Source organism: Trametes versicolor, assembly GCF_000271585.1.
Source record: "Trametes versicolor FP-101664 SS1 unplaced genomic scaffold TRAVEscaffold_1, whole genome shotgun sequence".
In the NCBI taxonomy this organism is placed as follows: domain Eukaryota; kingdom Fungi; phylum Basidiomycota; class Agaricomycetes; order Polyporales; family Polyporaceae; genus Trametes; species Trametes versicolor.
Window position 1 is genome coordinate 1,655,912 of NW_007360321.1, and position 11,926 is coordinate 1,667,837.

The 11,926-nt window shown below is 60.7% G+C and overlaps 4 protein-coding genes across 4 annotated transcripts; 3 read left to right on the forward strand and 1 right to left on the reverse strand.

The window, feature by feature from the left end:
• Nucleotides 1–266: 266 nt before the first annotated feature.
• Nucleotides 267–1,534, forward strand: TRAVEDRAFT_158285 (uncharacterized protein). The gene is made up of 6 exons (XM_008034592.1): nucleotides 267–305; nucleotides 362–369; nucleotides 423–536; nucleotides 586–969; nucleotides 1,022–1,354; nucleotides 1,411–1,534. The coding sequence occupies exons 1-5, from the start codon at nucleotides 302–304 to the stop codon at nucleotides 1,172–1,174; spliced, it is 663 nt and encodes a 220-aa protein (XP_008032783.1). The 5' UTR covers nucleotides 267–301; the 3' UTR covers nucleotides 1,175–1,354; nucleotides 1,411–1,534.
• A 1,511-nt stretch (nucleotides 1,535–3,045) lies between these two features.
• TRAVEDRAFT_68086 (uncharacterized protein) lies at nucleotides 3,046–6,041 on the reverse strand (the record flags this gene model as incomplete). The annotated part of the gene is made up of 2 exons (XM_008034593.1): nucleotides 3,046–4,664; nucleotides 4,725–6,041. 2 exons carry the CDS (start codon nucleotides 6,039–6,041, stop codon nucleotides 3,504–3,506), a joined length of 2,478 nt encoding a protein of 825 aa, XP_008032784.1. The 3' UTR covers nucleotides 3,046–3,503.
• A 287-nt stretch (nucleotides 6,042–6,328) lies between these two features.
• TRAVEDRAFT_68087 (uncharacterized protein) lies at nucleotides 6,329–8,275 on the forward strand. Its single transcript, XM_008034594.1, has 3 exons — nucleotides 6,329–6,370; nucleotides 6,426–6,593; nucleotides 6,644–8,275. Exons 2-3 carry the CDS (start codon nucleotides 6,485–6,487, stop codon nucleotides 8,233–8,235), a joined length of 1,701 nt encoding a protein of 566 aa, XP_008032785.1. The 5' UTR covers nucleotides 6,329–6,370; nucleotides 6,426–6,484; the 3' UTR covers nucleotides 8,236–8,275.
• A 790-nt stretch (nucleotides 8,276–9,065) lies between these two features.
• On the forward strand, nucleotides 9,066–11,630 carry TRAVEDRAFT_158287 (uncharacterized protein; the record flags this gene model as incomplete). Its single annotated transcript, XM_008034595.1, has 2 exons — nucleotides 9,066–9,452; nucleotides 9,540–11,630. The coding sequence occupies exons 1-2, from the start codon at nucleotides 9,072–9,074 to the stop codon at nucleotides 11,628–11,630; spliced, it is 2,472 nt and encodes an 823-aa protein (XP_008032786.1). The 5' UTR covers nucleotides 9,066–9,071.
• Between the last annotated feature and the right edge of the window lie 296 nt (nucleotides 11,631–11,926).

Genomic DNA, 11,926 nt, shown 5'->3' on the forward strand with positions numbered 1-11,926 from the left:
TGGTGATATGCGCGTTGATTGTGTGCGCGGTTATAGTCTGTCAGCCAGATACCAGAACAGAGAGATGACGAGAACGAAGAGAGCCCAGGAGTGAGAGCAACCCAGCAGCGCGCTCTGCAATTGCTCAAGCGGCCCAAATTTTGCCGCCGGGAGTAGCGATCGGTGAGATCACATCTTGAGCGTTAACGCTGCTGACTAAGCCGCGCTGTCCCTTGCTTCGGGCGCGCTGCCCTGCGCGCTTTCGATTCTCTTTCGCGAGTCTCCACCTCTTTCGTCCAAACTGTGCCCTTGACCGGATAAAATGGGTACGTTTGTCCTACGAAATACACTTCATATGTATGCTGACGCGTTTCACCTGCAGATTACCAGGTATGCATGTAGCAGGTTCTACAGCGGCGCTGTTGCTGACGCGCCACGCCTAGAATCGAGTTGGTTCCAAGTTCGGTGGTGGTGGTGTCGCTGGGGCGTCCGAGACCAATGTCGACCGGAGGGAGCGACTGAGGAAGCTTGCGCTCGAGACTATAGATCTCGCGAAGGTACGTTTGAACAATCGCACGCCTTGCGGTGGTATTGAGATTCGTTTAGGACCCCTACATCCTGCGCAACCATCTTGGCTCCCTGGAATGTCGTCTCTGTCTCACGCTGCACACCAACGAAGGCTCCTACCTCGCACACACACAAGGAAAGAAGCACCAAACAAACCTCGCCCGCCGAGCGGCGCGCGATTTGAAGGAGACCCAGCTCATGATCGCGCCTGCTCAGCAAAATGTTCACAAGAAGGTCTTCCTGAAGATTGGACGTCCTGGGTACCGTGTTACCAAGGTCAGAGACAGAGACACCGGAAAAGAGGGTATGATGGTGCAGGTGCACCTACCGCAGATCAAGGGAGATGTTATTCCTCGCCGTCGCTTCATGAGTGCATGGGAGCAAAGGAAGGAACCTCCGAACAAGGCCTACCAATATCTCATCGTATGTCCCTACATCTTTTTTGTACGCCACACGCTAACGATTGTACGGACAGGTCGCGGCTGAGCCTTACGAGACGATTGCTTTCCGCATCCCCGCGCGGGAAATCGAAGACGAGTCCGACGACGCTGGCTACTGGAACTGGTCCCACTGGGACCCTGACACCAAGCAGTACAGTTTCCAGTTTATGTTCCGCCTCCAGTACTGATGTATGATACTGTATCGTTTTGCCTGTAATATTGCCATTTGCTCGACGCCCTACATGATGGCCCTCCATGATGGTTCATACAGACAGCTCGTTTCCAGGTTTATATACATCCATGTTCCCGCATTCAGAAGCTACATTCCACAAAGTTGTTTCCACTTGCGCCAGAGTGGGTCAGGCAAGCTGTAACCAGCACGGGTGAGATACGTCCATCTCGAGCATAACGGCTAAGGACATACCACAGAAATCTCCGCTCTCGTCGTAAATCACGCGGTCGGCGCCAGGGCTGCCGCCCGTGTACACGCTGCTGTGCTTCAGCGGGAACTCGAAGAATTCCCCCCTGCAAGAAGGGAACGAGAAGCCCTAAAACGTACGCTTAGCGTCAACACTTCGAGCCAACGGCGGGTAAGTACGTACCTCGTAATCGTGGTATTGGTGGGGATAGTTGCTGCAGTTACGGTTAGACATGCGGTATACACCTTGTACACCTCAGGGCTTACCTCGCGCCGCCAGCCTCTGCCTTGCTAATCGCCTTGGTGATATCGCTGCTGGTGTACGAGGTGCCTAGGACAAGGTGAGCATGTGATCAGAGTTCATCAGTGCAGGGAAGACTGACTTGCGCAATGGCAGCCCCCAGACTGCCGCCTAGCGACGCGTGCGGTGGCGGACGCAACGAACAGCGCAGAGACCACGGTGAAGGCAGCAGAGAACTTCATGGCGAGGATCTGGAGGAGAGTCCGAGGCGTCTGGAGAGGGCCAACCGCTGCAGGATCCTCTGTCTCCGGTGCGCTTTTATGCACTCCCCGGGCGTCCTCTGAGCCGATTCAGCATGCACGAGCTCATACAGACCGCGCGCTCCCCCTCGTCATGGACGCATGTGCATCACATACGACGCATTCGCCGACCGGTAGCCGCCAGTGCCCGTATAAGCAGGTCCTTCGCCTTGGCTGGCCTGCAAGATGTTCGGCGACACCACCGCCGAACGCCCTGTAAGCCAGCTGCACTTCCTTGTAAACCATCAGCCGCCCTCCGGGGAGGCCTATCGACAATAGACCATGCGGACATCCCGACGCCAGAAGCAGGTATCTGGCGGTATCGACGCAGATGCACGGTGAGGGAACGTGCGTTATCATTTCGGGCTCAGGCTCGTGCATGGGTTGTGCAGCGCCGACGCGAAACCGCCGCCGCAACGCTCCATGTGGACGACCCGCGTTCGTAGTGCGCCCATCAGTAGGTTTGTACGTACCCGGTCACCGGACGAGGCGAGCAGCGTCCTTGAGTTCTTGGAAACACTTATCAGCATGTGGCACGCGCACTAGAGGTTTGTAGGTTCGTGTTGCCGTTTGGCCCTGTTGCCATCTCGCCAAGGCCATGAGCTTGTGCTCGCTCAAATCCTCCCGCGACGACTGGACGTGAGTGTTTAACCTCCTATGTCCTATCTATCATTACGAAAGTCGACGGTTGCGATTTCCCCGGGACCGTTACGGTTGAGGGAAAGCCGTACACTCCGGTGGCAGTGACTACGATGCTCCGATATTGTGGGCGTTCGTCACAGCCTTGCGCAGCTCTTTTGTAGGCACGAGTCGTTCGACGACAGCTTGCTCCAAGGAACGTCGCGTTTTTATTTAGAAATGGGGTCGCGATGTACTGAGTTGCGGCGGAGCTAGCCCACGAGGTGGCACATGCCAATATAATATGACCTGACGAACCCCCGGCCGAGTTGCAGACCGCGTGTATAGCCTAAACGCCAACTTGTGATTCTCAGCCAACGTTGCGAGGGAGCACACAAGAATATTGCAAACGTGCGTCGCTACGGACAGCATGTACGTACACATGCATATAGTCCTTCGACGAAGTCCAAGAACGTCCAGAAGGGATCGTGCACTGAGCGCTGAGCGCTGAGCAAGAGGATGTAGCAATAAATACCGGTGTCCGGTGAGTATATTCGTACTTGTATGATGATGGGGAGGCCCGGTAGTGGTGCTGCGAGGAACTATGCGGATGAGGAGGCGATATGCGAGTACAACAGACAACAGTGAGAAGGAGGCGGAAGATATACAGCAATAGCAGGGTAGAGTCCAGTCCGAGTCGTATGCGCTACATGTGCGTCGATGTGTCGTCAGCAGGATCATCACAGTGAGTAGCAGGGGTGTGGATGAGGAGGTGAATGTAGATCCAGGATGGTAAGACGGAGGGAATGAGGAAGTGTATAACCTAGATGAAGAGAATGACCAAGAAAGACGAGCAAGCATGCCCCGCAGGCGAGCATGCGCCCTCATAGCGAGCGGCCACCCGCCTGACGCGCAGCGGCTGCCCGCCATGTCCACAACAATCATCGACGCTTGCTGAGCTTGCGCCCCGCCGATGCCTTCGCGCTCGCTTGAGCGCGCGCCATCTCCCGCTCACGCGCGAGCTCCGCCTCCCGTACCTGATCGCGCGCAAACACCCCCGGCTGCTCCTTCGCGCGCGCCTTCTCCATCTTCTCGCGCTCCTTCTCCCTCTTCGCCTGCTCCTTCTCCCGCTTTTTCCGCTCCTCCTTCGTCTCCTCCCTCGGCGGCTCCGCAAACCGCACCCGCGCAGCGAACAGCGCGGCGGTAGTGTTCGACGCCGGGATCTCCGCGCCTTGTGCCATAGGCAACTGGATTGGCATAGGGAGTGGGACCCCGCCCGTTGTATGCCGCTTCCTCAGCACCTTCGGCCCCTGGCCGAACGGGATATCCTGCGCACGGCCGGACTGCGACTGCATGCTCGGCGGCGCTGGGGGAGGCTGGCTGGTGTGGCGCTGAGCGAGCACCTCGACGTGCGCCGCACTTCGGCCGTCGGGCGCCTGCTGGTTCGCCTGCTGCTGGTTCGGCTGCAGGGGCGCGGGCATGACTAGCCGTTTCGGGAGGTGGCGCGGGAGGAGCGAAGCAGAGGACTTGGCCTGCTGTGGTGGGGGTAGGGAGATGTCTGGGTGGGGGACGACGCTTGAGGAGGGGAGCTCGGGCCGGCCTGGTACGACGGAGGGTGCGCGTGTACGCGGAGGACTGTTGCGTGGGGGACTGTTACGCGGAGGGCTGTTGCGTGGAGGGCTATTACGCTGGTCCTGTACGCCGTCGGGGAACCTGGAGTCGGCGCCGGGGGAGTATGGGTTCGGGAGGGGCGGGGAAGGTTCTGGCTGCTCTGCGCGGCGCGAGCGCTCTGCCTGAATGGGCGAGGGCGGCTGTGGCGTGCGCGAACTTTGCTGTTGCTGCTGCTCCGCCTGCATCACGCTCATGTGCCTGTTGTTGTGGTATGCGGGGGACGACGGCAGCACACCCGATGGTGGCAATCGCCGCTGCACTGGCACCTGCATGAGCGGACTCGAAGGAAGCGACCCTGGCGGCATATTCTCGGCCAGCTGTGCAACATCGCGTTGGGTCGGAGGCTGGTACTGCGAGTTGGATGGGAAGATCTGTCCGGGGGCGACACCAACTGCGACACTGCCGTACTGAACAGGTTTGCGCTTCGGGGGCTGGAAGGTTTGACGAATGGTCAGCGAACAGGAACAAAGGGAAGCGGTATTAGCGCCCACCTCAGCGCGTTTTTGACCGGAGGCGGTCTGCTCTTGATTGTGCGAGGAGTTCGCCTTCGCAATGGCCTCGTATGGTCCGTCATGGTGCCAGGCAAACCCAAGAGGGTCAGATTCATCGAGCTCGTCGATACGATCGAGGTCCCGCGCGATGGCGGAAGTGCTCGCGTTCTTGCTGCGTTTGCGTTGTGCTACAGGCGCGGTCACCGAACTGTTCGTGGGCGCTGCAATCGGGACTGTTGACGGTCGTGGGGGCAGCTCGGTCTGGGGCGGTGGCGGGTGCAGATCTGGCGCAGATACGTTGCGCTGAGCCGCCGGTGGACGAAGAACTATAGGTTCAGTCTTGTTATCCGCCGGGTAGCCATTGGGGGAGGTTGCCTGTGCCCGGGGCCGCGACTTGGAGGGACCAGCCGTAGGCGAAGGTGGGTGGCTTCGCAATGGAGAGGATTTTTCAAGGGCGTACGCTTGGGAGAGGGCTAGCGAGCTGGTGGACTTCTGTGCTTCCCTCGGGAGATGGGAAGACGATGAAGCAGGCGTTTGATGAAGGGGCAGCGAGGACGAGGACGAGGACCCGCTCTCAGATTCGGAATACGGGGGAGGAGGTTGCCATAGATCTCGCGGGGCAATGAAGGCAGAGGTGTACACCGAAGACGGACCTGGGGCATTTTGGCGCAGGTCTTCTTGTGAGAGCTCCTGGAAAGACGGCTGTTGGAAGGGGCCACCTGAGGCCGATGCTCGCGATATGGGAGGAGGGATCGGGATAACTCGCGTAGAATACGATCGCGAGAGGTTCTCGTCTGAAGGGGCAATGGGAGGATACGGGACAGACTGCGAGCGAAGATGTTGTGAGAGCGGCTGCGCTTTGGAGTCCGAGCTCTGAAGCATTCGCATGCGCGGAGGTAGATTGTTGTGGTCTATCTCAGACTCCTCGTCCGGGGCAGTGGAGGCGTAGTCGGATAGGCTATCTGAGAGACTCGCCGGGTAGATCTCCTCGCGGTCGTTCATGGTGAAGAAGTACGGATTGGAGCGCGGATCCGGAGAGAAGGCGGGGTCATTGAGGAGCGAGGGCTGAAATGGACGAGCATGGGGAGGAGCAGAACGGTGTTGGAGCATGAAGGACTGCTGCTGCTGGGAGTGGGAAGGCCCCTGGGACGGATAAGATGTCGAGAAGGGCTGCTGGAAGACGGGGTACTGTGGGCCGGAGTACGAGAAGCCTACGGGGGTCTGGTGGGGGAAGGGCGGGCGGGGGAGGAGATGGGGAGGAGAGTCTTGAGGAAAGTCGTCGCGGTCATGGTGATAAAAGTTTGGGTTGAGGATCATTCGATAAGCCGGCCAGGGGCAGCGGAGAATATGACGGGGGGGAGGAGCAGAGGGCGATGGAGGGAGCCGCCGCCTCTTGTCTCTCTGGAGCGCATGCAGGCGCTGCCTTGCGTTCCTGCTCCCAGGGCCACTGCACCCCCACAAGGCACCTCCGGCCGGACCGGCAACGGGCGTCTCATCCACGTGTCGGCCAAACAACGCGTCAACAGACTTTGAGGCGTCGCGTCTCGGCGCGTCTCTCCTCTACCTCCTCCTCCTCACAGGCCTCACATCTGGCAACGCTCCCGCCATCTACTCTGGGAGGTTTGTGGTAATAACTGGGATCACAGGTGCATATCTCAGTTATCTGCCAGGAAGTCACAGGCTCATATTACTGGGATTTAGTTCCCAGTCACCGTGACTGCCAGTTGTACATCCTCTAGCCACGCGCCGTGCCCGTTGAGATGGACGTCGCCGCCCTTCGCGTGGAGATCAAGAGTTGGGAGCGCGAATTCAAGGCAAAACACGGCCGGGACCCGTCCATCCAGGAAATCAAGGACCAGCCCGCAATCGGTACGTTCTCTTCCTCCCACCCCGTCCTGCCGCGTTCACCTCGGGTCCAGCCGCAAAGTACAAACTCTACAAGTCCCTCTCTAAGGCCGTTTCTTCCCGCTCGCATCCCGCTGCGCGCCCCTCTACGCCCCCGTCCTCGGCGCCACGTCAACCCCAGGCATCCTCATCCATCCTGCCGAAGGCTAGAGCCGTTAAGGTCGATCCTCCTCTTACTACTTCCAATCCCTTCTCGCCTGTCAAGAACAGGAAGAAGCTGCCAAATGATCAATCTTCACCACAACGTGCATCTAATCCATCCCGCCCGAACCCTTTCGCAACTCCCAGCAAGACGAAGACCAAACCCCATGTCACCCGGCGTTCCCCCTCCCCGAACCCGTTTCCGCCAATACCGCCCATGGTTATGGTCCAGCGCACGCCTACAGCTCCCGTCGCTGATTCTGCTGTCACACGCGCACGTAAACGCCTCCGCGGTGAACCCGTATCACCTTCTCCGGTCAAAGAGAAGCGTCCACGCGTGGCGTCTCAAGCTGCGGTCTCCTTTAATAGCCACGCTGCTCTCGACAGCCCCGACGCCTCCGACGGAGATGAGATGGCTGCGGATCAAAATGACACTATCATCGCCGACACGCCTATGAAGCCGCGTACAGGCGGACGGGACTTCAAGATCCTATTCGACGACGTCCTCCCAAACGGGGAGAAGCGTCTCGTAAAGTCTCTTTCATCTCGGAAGAAGTCCAACTCCTCGCAGAACGTCTTCCTCGGCGCCAAGAGGGCGCAGTCGCGTGCGCTCACCCCTTCCTCGGACGAGGAAGACGACTGGAGCCTCAAGCCGCGACTGAAAGGTCTCGACGCGTCTGTGGTGGGATCGGCGAAGCTCTCGCAGCAGAAGGGTCGAACGGTCAACGGGAAACACGGCATCCCAAAGGCGCTCATACCAGGCAGGAATGATTTGTGGTCGGACATGGGGCCTCCGAGACCTTCCTCACTCTCTCGCACGGCTTCGGCGAACCCGCCTTCGCGCACGTCGAACAAGCGGTCTCTGCCTGACGACCAGGATGACGCTGAGAATGACGTTAACTCTACAAATACCTTCCTGAATCTGCCGCTCCTTCCGCCCTCTCCTCCCCCGCCCGACTCCTCCAAGCCTTCCGGGCCGGAGTACGCCGAAAAGGGAAAGGGAAAGGCTGCGGCGCTCAGTCGAAAGAAGGCGAAACTCCTGCAGGACTCCAACGGCGCAGACGAGGAGGACGAGGAGGACAGCCTCGACGACGAGATCCAGGTGAAGGAGATCGACCCTTCGTCTCGGTCCTCCAGGGCGGAGCGCGATGTGGATCCAGACTCTGATTGGGAGGCGCACTGGCGACCGCCGTCGGATCACCTACCTCATAACGCAGACCCTGCCAAGTTTGAGATCAACCTTCCGGATGAGCTCCAGCGTGTCTTAGCCATATCGCCTGGTCGAGGTCATGGGACGGAGGAAGAGAAGGTCGTCCGCGAACTTCTGTACGGCAGTCGCGAGGTCCATTACAACGCGCGCAAGGGCGGCGAGATCTGGGATGTGGGAGAGGACGAGGACCACGTTGGAGGGACCGAAGAAGAGTGGGAGGGCGAGCCAGTGCCCTGGGAGGAAGGGGAGCTATAGGCTGTGTACACCTAGTATGTGGCGACATGTTTTTGGACGCAATGCTCACTGTGATCTACACGATCCGAAGTCTCGCTGCAGCGAGGCACACCGGCGACCCCCGTCGAACTCGAATGATCAGGCCACACCGCATGAGACTCCGTCGAGTTGGAGGTCGACCTCCAGATGAGCTGCAGCAGTGCCAGTGCCCTAGGAGAAAGAGCCGTAGGCGGTGTACGACTAGTATGTGCCGAATTGTTTTTGGACGCAATGCTCACTGTGATCTGCACGATCCCGAGTCTCGCTGCAGCTGGGCTGTGGTCTGGGGTGCTGCTCCGCGCGCGCAGAGGACTGCCTGCCAGACATTGCGCCCCGCAGAGGTGCGTTCGACGCGTGTCGCGACTCACGTGAGACGCGTGCTGCCGTCTTATGGGCGACTACACGCTCTCCGCCCGCATCTTTGCAGAGCTTATGTCCTCGTTGATCATGCATGCTTGTGATTCCAGCTCCCATCCTCGGTGCGCTATCAATGTGCGGCGCGACACCGCTAACATGTGTACACAGCTGGAGCCAGCTTTCTGCCAGTCGTATATTTACGCGCTTTTACGGACACAGGGCCCATCCACATCCGCCATCGTCGCATTGCGCACTTGCGTCGTCCTCGAAGCATCCCACCGTCACATACGGCCCTCCTGACTTCTTACCGGAGTTCTCTCGCGCCTCGAGAGTACCAGCATATCTATTACAGGCCAAACGTGCCAGGACCGCCCCCAAACCTACCCATCCGCACCCAAACCTACCCATCCGCAGCGACATCTTCCGTTAAGTACCTGCCGCGCACAGTGAGCCCGTTCGTCATGTCTACTGGACCCTCCCTCTCCCGCCGCTCCTCGCTCGCCGACTACATCTCTGCGATTCCGCGACCTCGTCTTGCCAGCCTTCGCTCTCGCAAGTCCACCGCCTCTATTCGCGTCGACCCTTACACGCCGTACGCCGTATACCAGCAGAAGATGTTCCCCGCCATTCTTCGCGACGCCGATGCCACGCAGCTGCTGCTCGAGGCGATTCTTGACACGCCCGGCGGACGCCGCTCTGTGTCGCGTCTCGCACGCACCTGCAAGGCGTTCAAGGAACCAGCGCTGAACGTCCTCTGGCGGGACCTCGACTCGCTCACGCCGCTGCTCGGGCTCTTCCCGAGCACGATCCTCAGACGCGCCCGCCGGCCGGGCCTGGGTCTGGTACGCTTTCTGTCTCTGTCGGGTCCGGAGGTGCCTTTGCTTACCTCCGCCCCTACCCCTCCGCTCGTTCCCGCGTACGGCGCACAGACGAAGGCGCCCGAGAGGCAGGACTGGGCCCGCGTGCTCGCGTACGGCGAGCGCGTGCGCAGCGTCTCGTACGTCGAGAGCTCAGGGAACATCCACCCCTCGATCTTGCCCCTGCTCGACGAGAACAAGCCCGTCGCGCACATCCTGCCAAACCTCACCACGCTCACGTGGAAGGCCGAGTCTGTGGCCAGCCTCGAGCGCTGCCGGATGTTCCTCGGTCCGCGCGTGCAGGGTGTCACCCTCGAGGTGGGCACGCGCAGCGCGAAACTGAACGAGCTCCTCGAGGAGATCGCGGGTCACCGTGGGCTGTCCGCCTTCTCGTTCACGCTGCACACCAACCTGCCGGACGACTTCACGGAGACGTTTGCACAGAACGCGGCGCTCGAGAAGGTCGCGCTCACTGCGCCCGGCGCACTCGCGCCGAAGATCGGCAAGTGGGCTTCTACGCTGCCGGAGCTCAAGACGTTCGCGGTCGACCTGTCCGCGCGCACGACGACCGCCGTCGAGGGCTTCTTCGAGGACATCAGCCCCGGCTCGGGGTACTCGACGCCGAGCTCTGTCGGCGGCTCCAACAGCGACAGCGGCGTGTTCTCCGGGGACGAGGTCGACTTCACCGAGGCACGCAAGGCGGCGGTGCGCCTCACGCGCGACGGGCCACGCCGTGGTGCGTTCGCGAAGCTGAGCAACCTCACGCTCACGGGCGATGCTGCCAACCTGGCCACGTTCCTCAAGCACCTTACAAGCCCGCTCGTGCAGCTCGACCTCGTCATGGAGGATCCGCCCCCGGCGCTCGACTGGCACGAGGTCTGCACGATCATCTGCGAGCAGTTCTCGGACACCCTGCAGTCGCTGCGCATCAACGCAACGAGTGCCTCGCGGTTCGGCGAACTCGTACGTGCAACGTCCCGCGGCGGCGACGTGCCCATGCGCGAGCTACCGCTCTCTTACCTTTCGCGCCTGCCCCGCCTCTGGCGTCTCGAGATCGATCTCCCGGAGTCGGTCATCTTCAGGGAGCGCGACATCGCGCACATTGCGCGCATCTGCCCCAACATCGAAATCCTCCGGCTGTGCCCCGCCGCACGCTTCCCGCCGACTGGCCCCCCGCCGCCACTCACGCTCGAGAACATCGTGCCGCTCACGCGCGACTGCCGACGGCTTCATACACTCGGGGTCGTCGTGCACGCCGCCGAGCTGGAGAGTGACGAGGTGTACGGGACGCGCACGGTGTGCTCGCGCTCGCTGCTGCGCCTCCACGTCGGGCACTCGTGGGTGCGTAACCCGCTGCAGAGTGCGGTGCTTCTGAGCCACATTGCGCCGTACTTGGACACGCTCAAGTACTTCAACGAGAAGAACCGCGCAGGGATCGTGGAGGCGAATGCTGTTGCGTGGCAGCGTGTCGCGGAGTTCCTGCCGCACATCCAGCACATCCGTCTGGCGGAGCGCAAGCTCCAGCCGCCGCCTGCGCCGTACGTGCCGCCCCCGAAGGCGGACAAGAGCGTCGACGCGACCGTGTCTACCTCTGAGGTGGGCGTGTCTGCAGTTCCTGAGGTCGCCGAGTTCGCCGTGCAGGCGGAGCTGGAGCTCGTCGACTTTGGCGTGCAGATCGAGCCGGAGACGGCGGAGGTCTCCATCGATGCCACGCCCGTCTTCGTCGAGGTCGAGGTCATGGCGGTCCCCGAGTTCTGCGAGCAGAGCATCGACGCCGTCCCTGAGACCGAAGAAAAGGGCACGGAGCCCATGTCCATTGCGCTCTCCGACACCGCATCCGAGAGCTCGGACGAGGGCAGCCGCCCCGAAAACACCATGCCCGCCATTTCCACGTTTATCCCCTCCGTGGCACACGGCGTCGCCGACATCACCTACCGCGTTGTGCGCTTCTACACCGCGCCCATCCGCTTCATGTTCTCCTTTATGCCCTCTATGCCGTTCAGCCTCTCACGGCTGACCCACAACCATATGCCCGCCTCCGACTATGAACTCAAGTATGCCCCCAACGGACAGGACAAGCGCGCGATCGCCGACTCCGAGCCCGCCTACACGAACGGCACGGCACCCACGGCAACAGACGCCATCAGCCCTGTTTGTCAATAATTCTTCGACTATGCTGCTCCGCTCTATGCTTACATACGGACGATGTGCTGGCACGCGTGTAGGGTTCTGACGATGCGAATATCATTATTTCTTCTCCTCCTGAACCTCACCTGGCATCCGATGCGCGCGAGTCGGATGAGTGGAAGACTGACCCGAGGCCTACGCTGGACGTACCTACGATCCACTTTCAGTTCGGCGCCTCCATGCCTGAGCGAGCGCCCACACTCCACGTGACCGAATGTGGGGGCGCTACCGGATATGGCAGGAGGGGAAGCGAAAGCCTGAACGCGACGCGT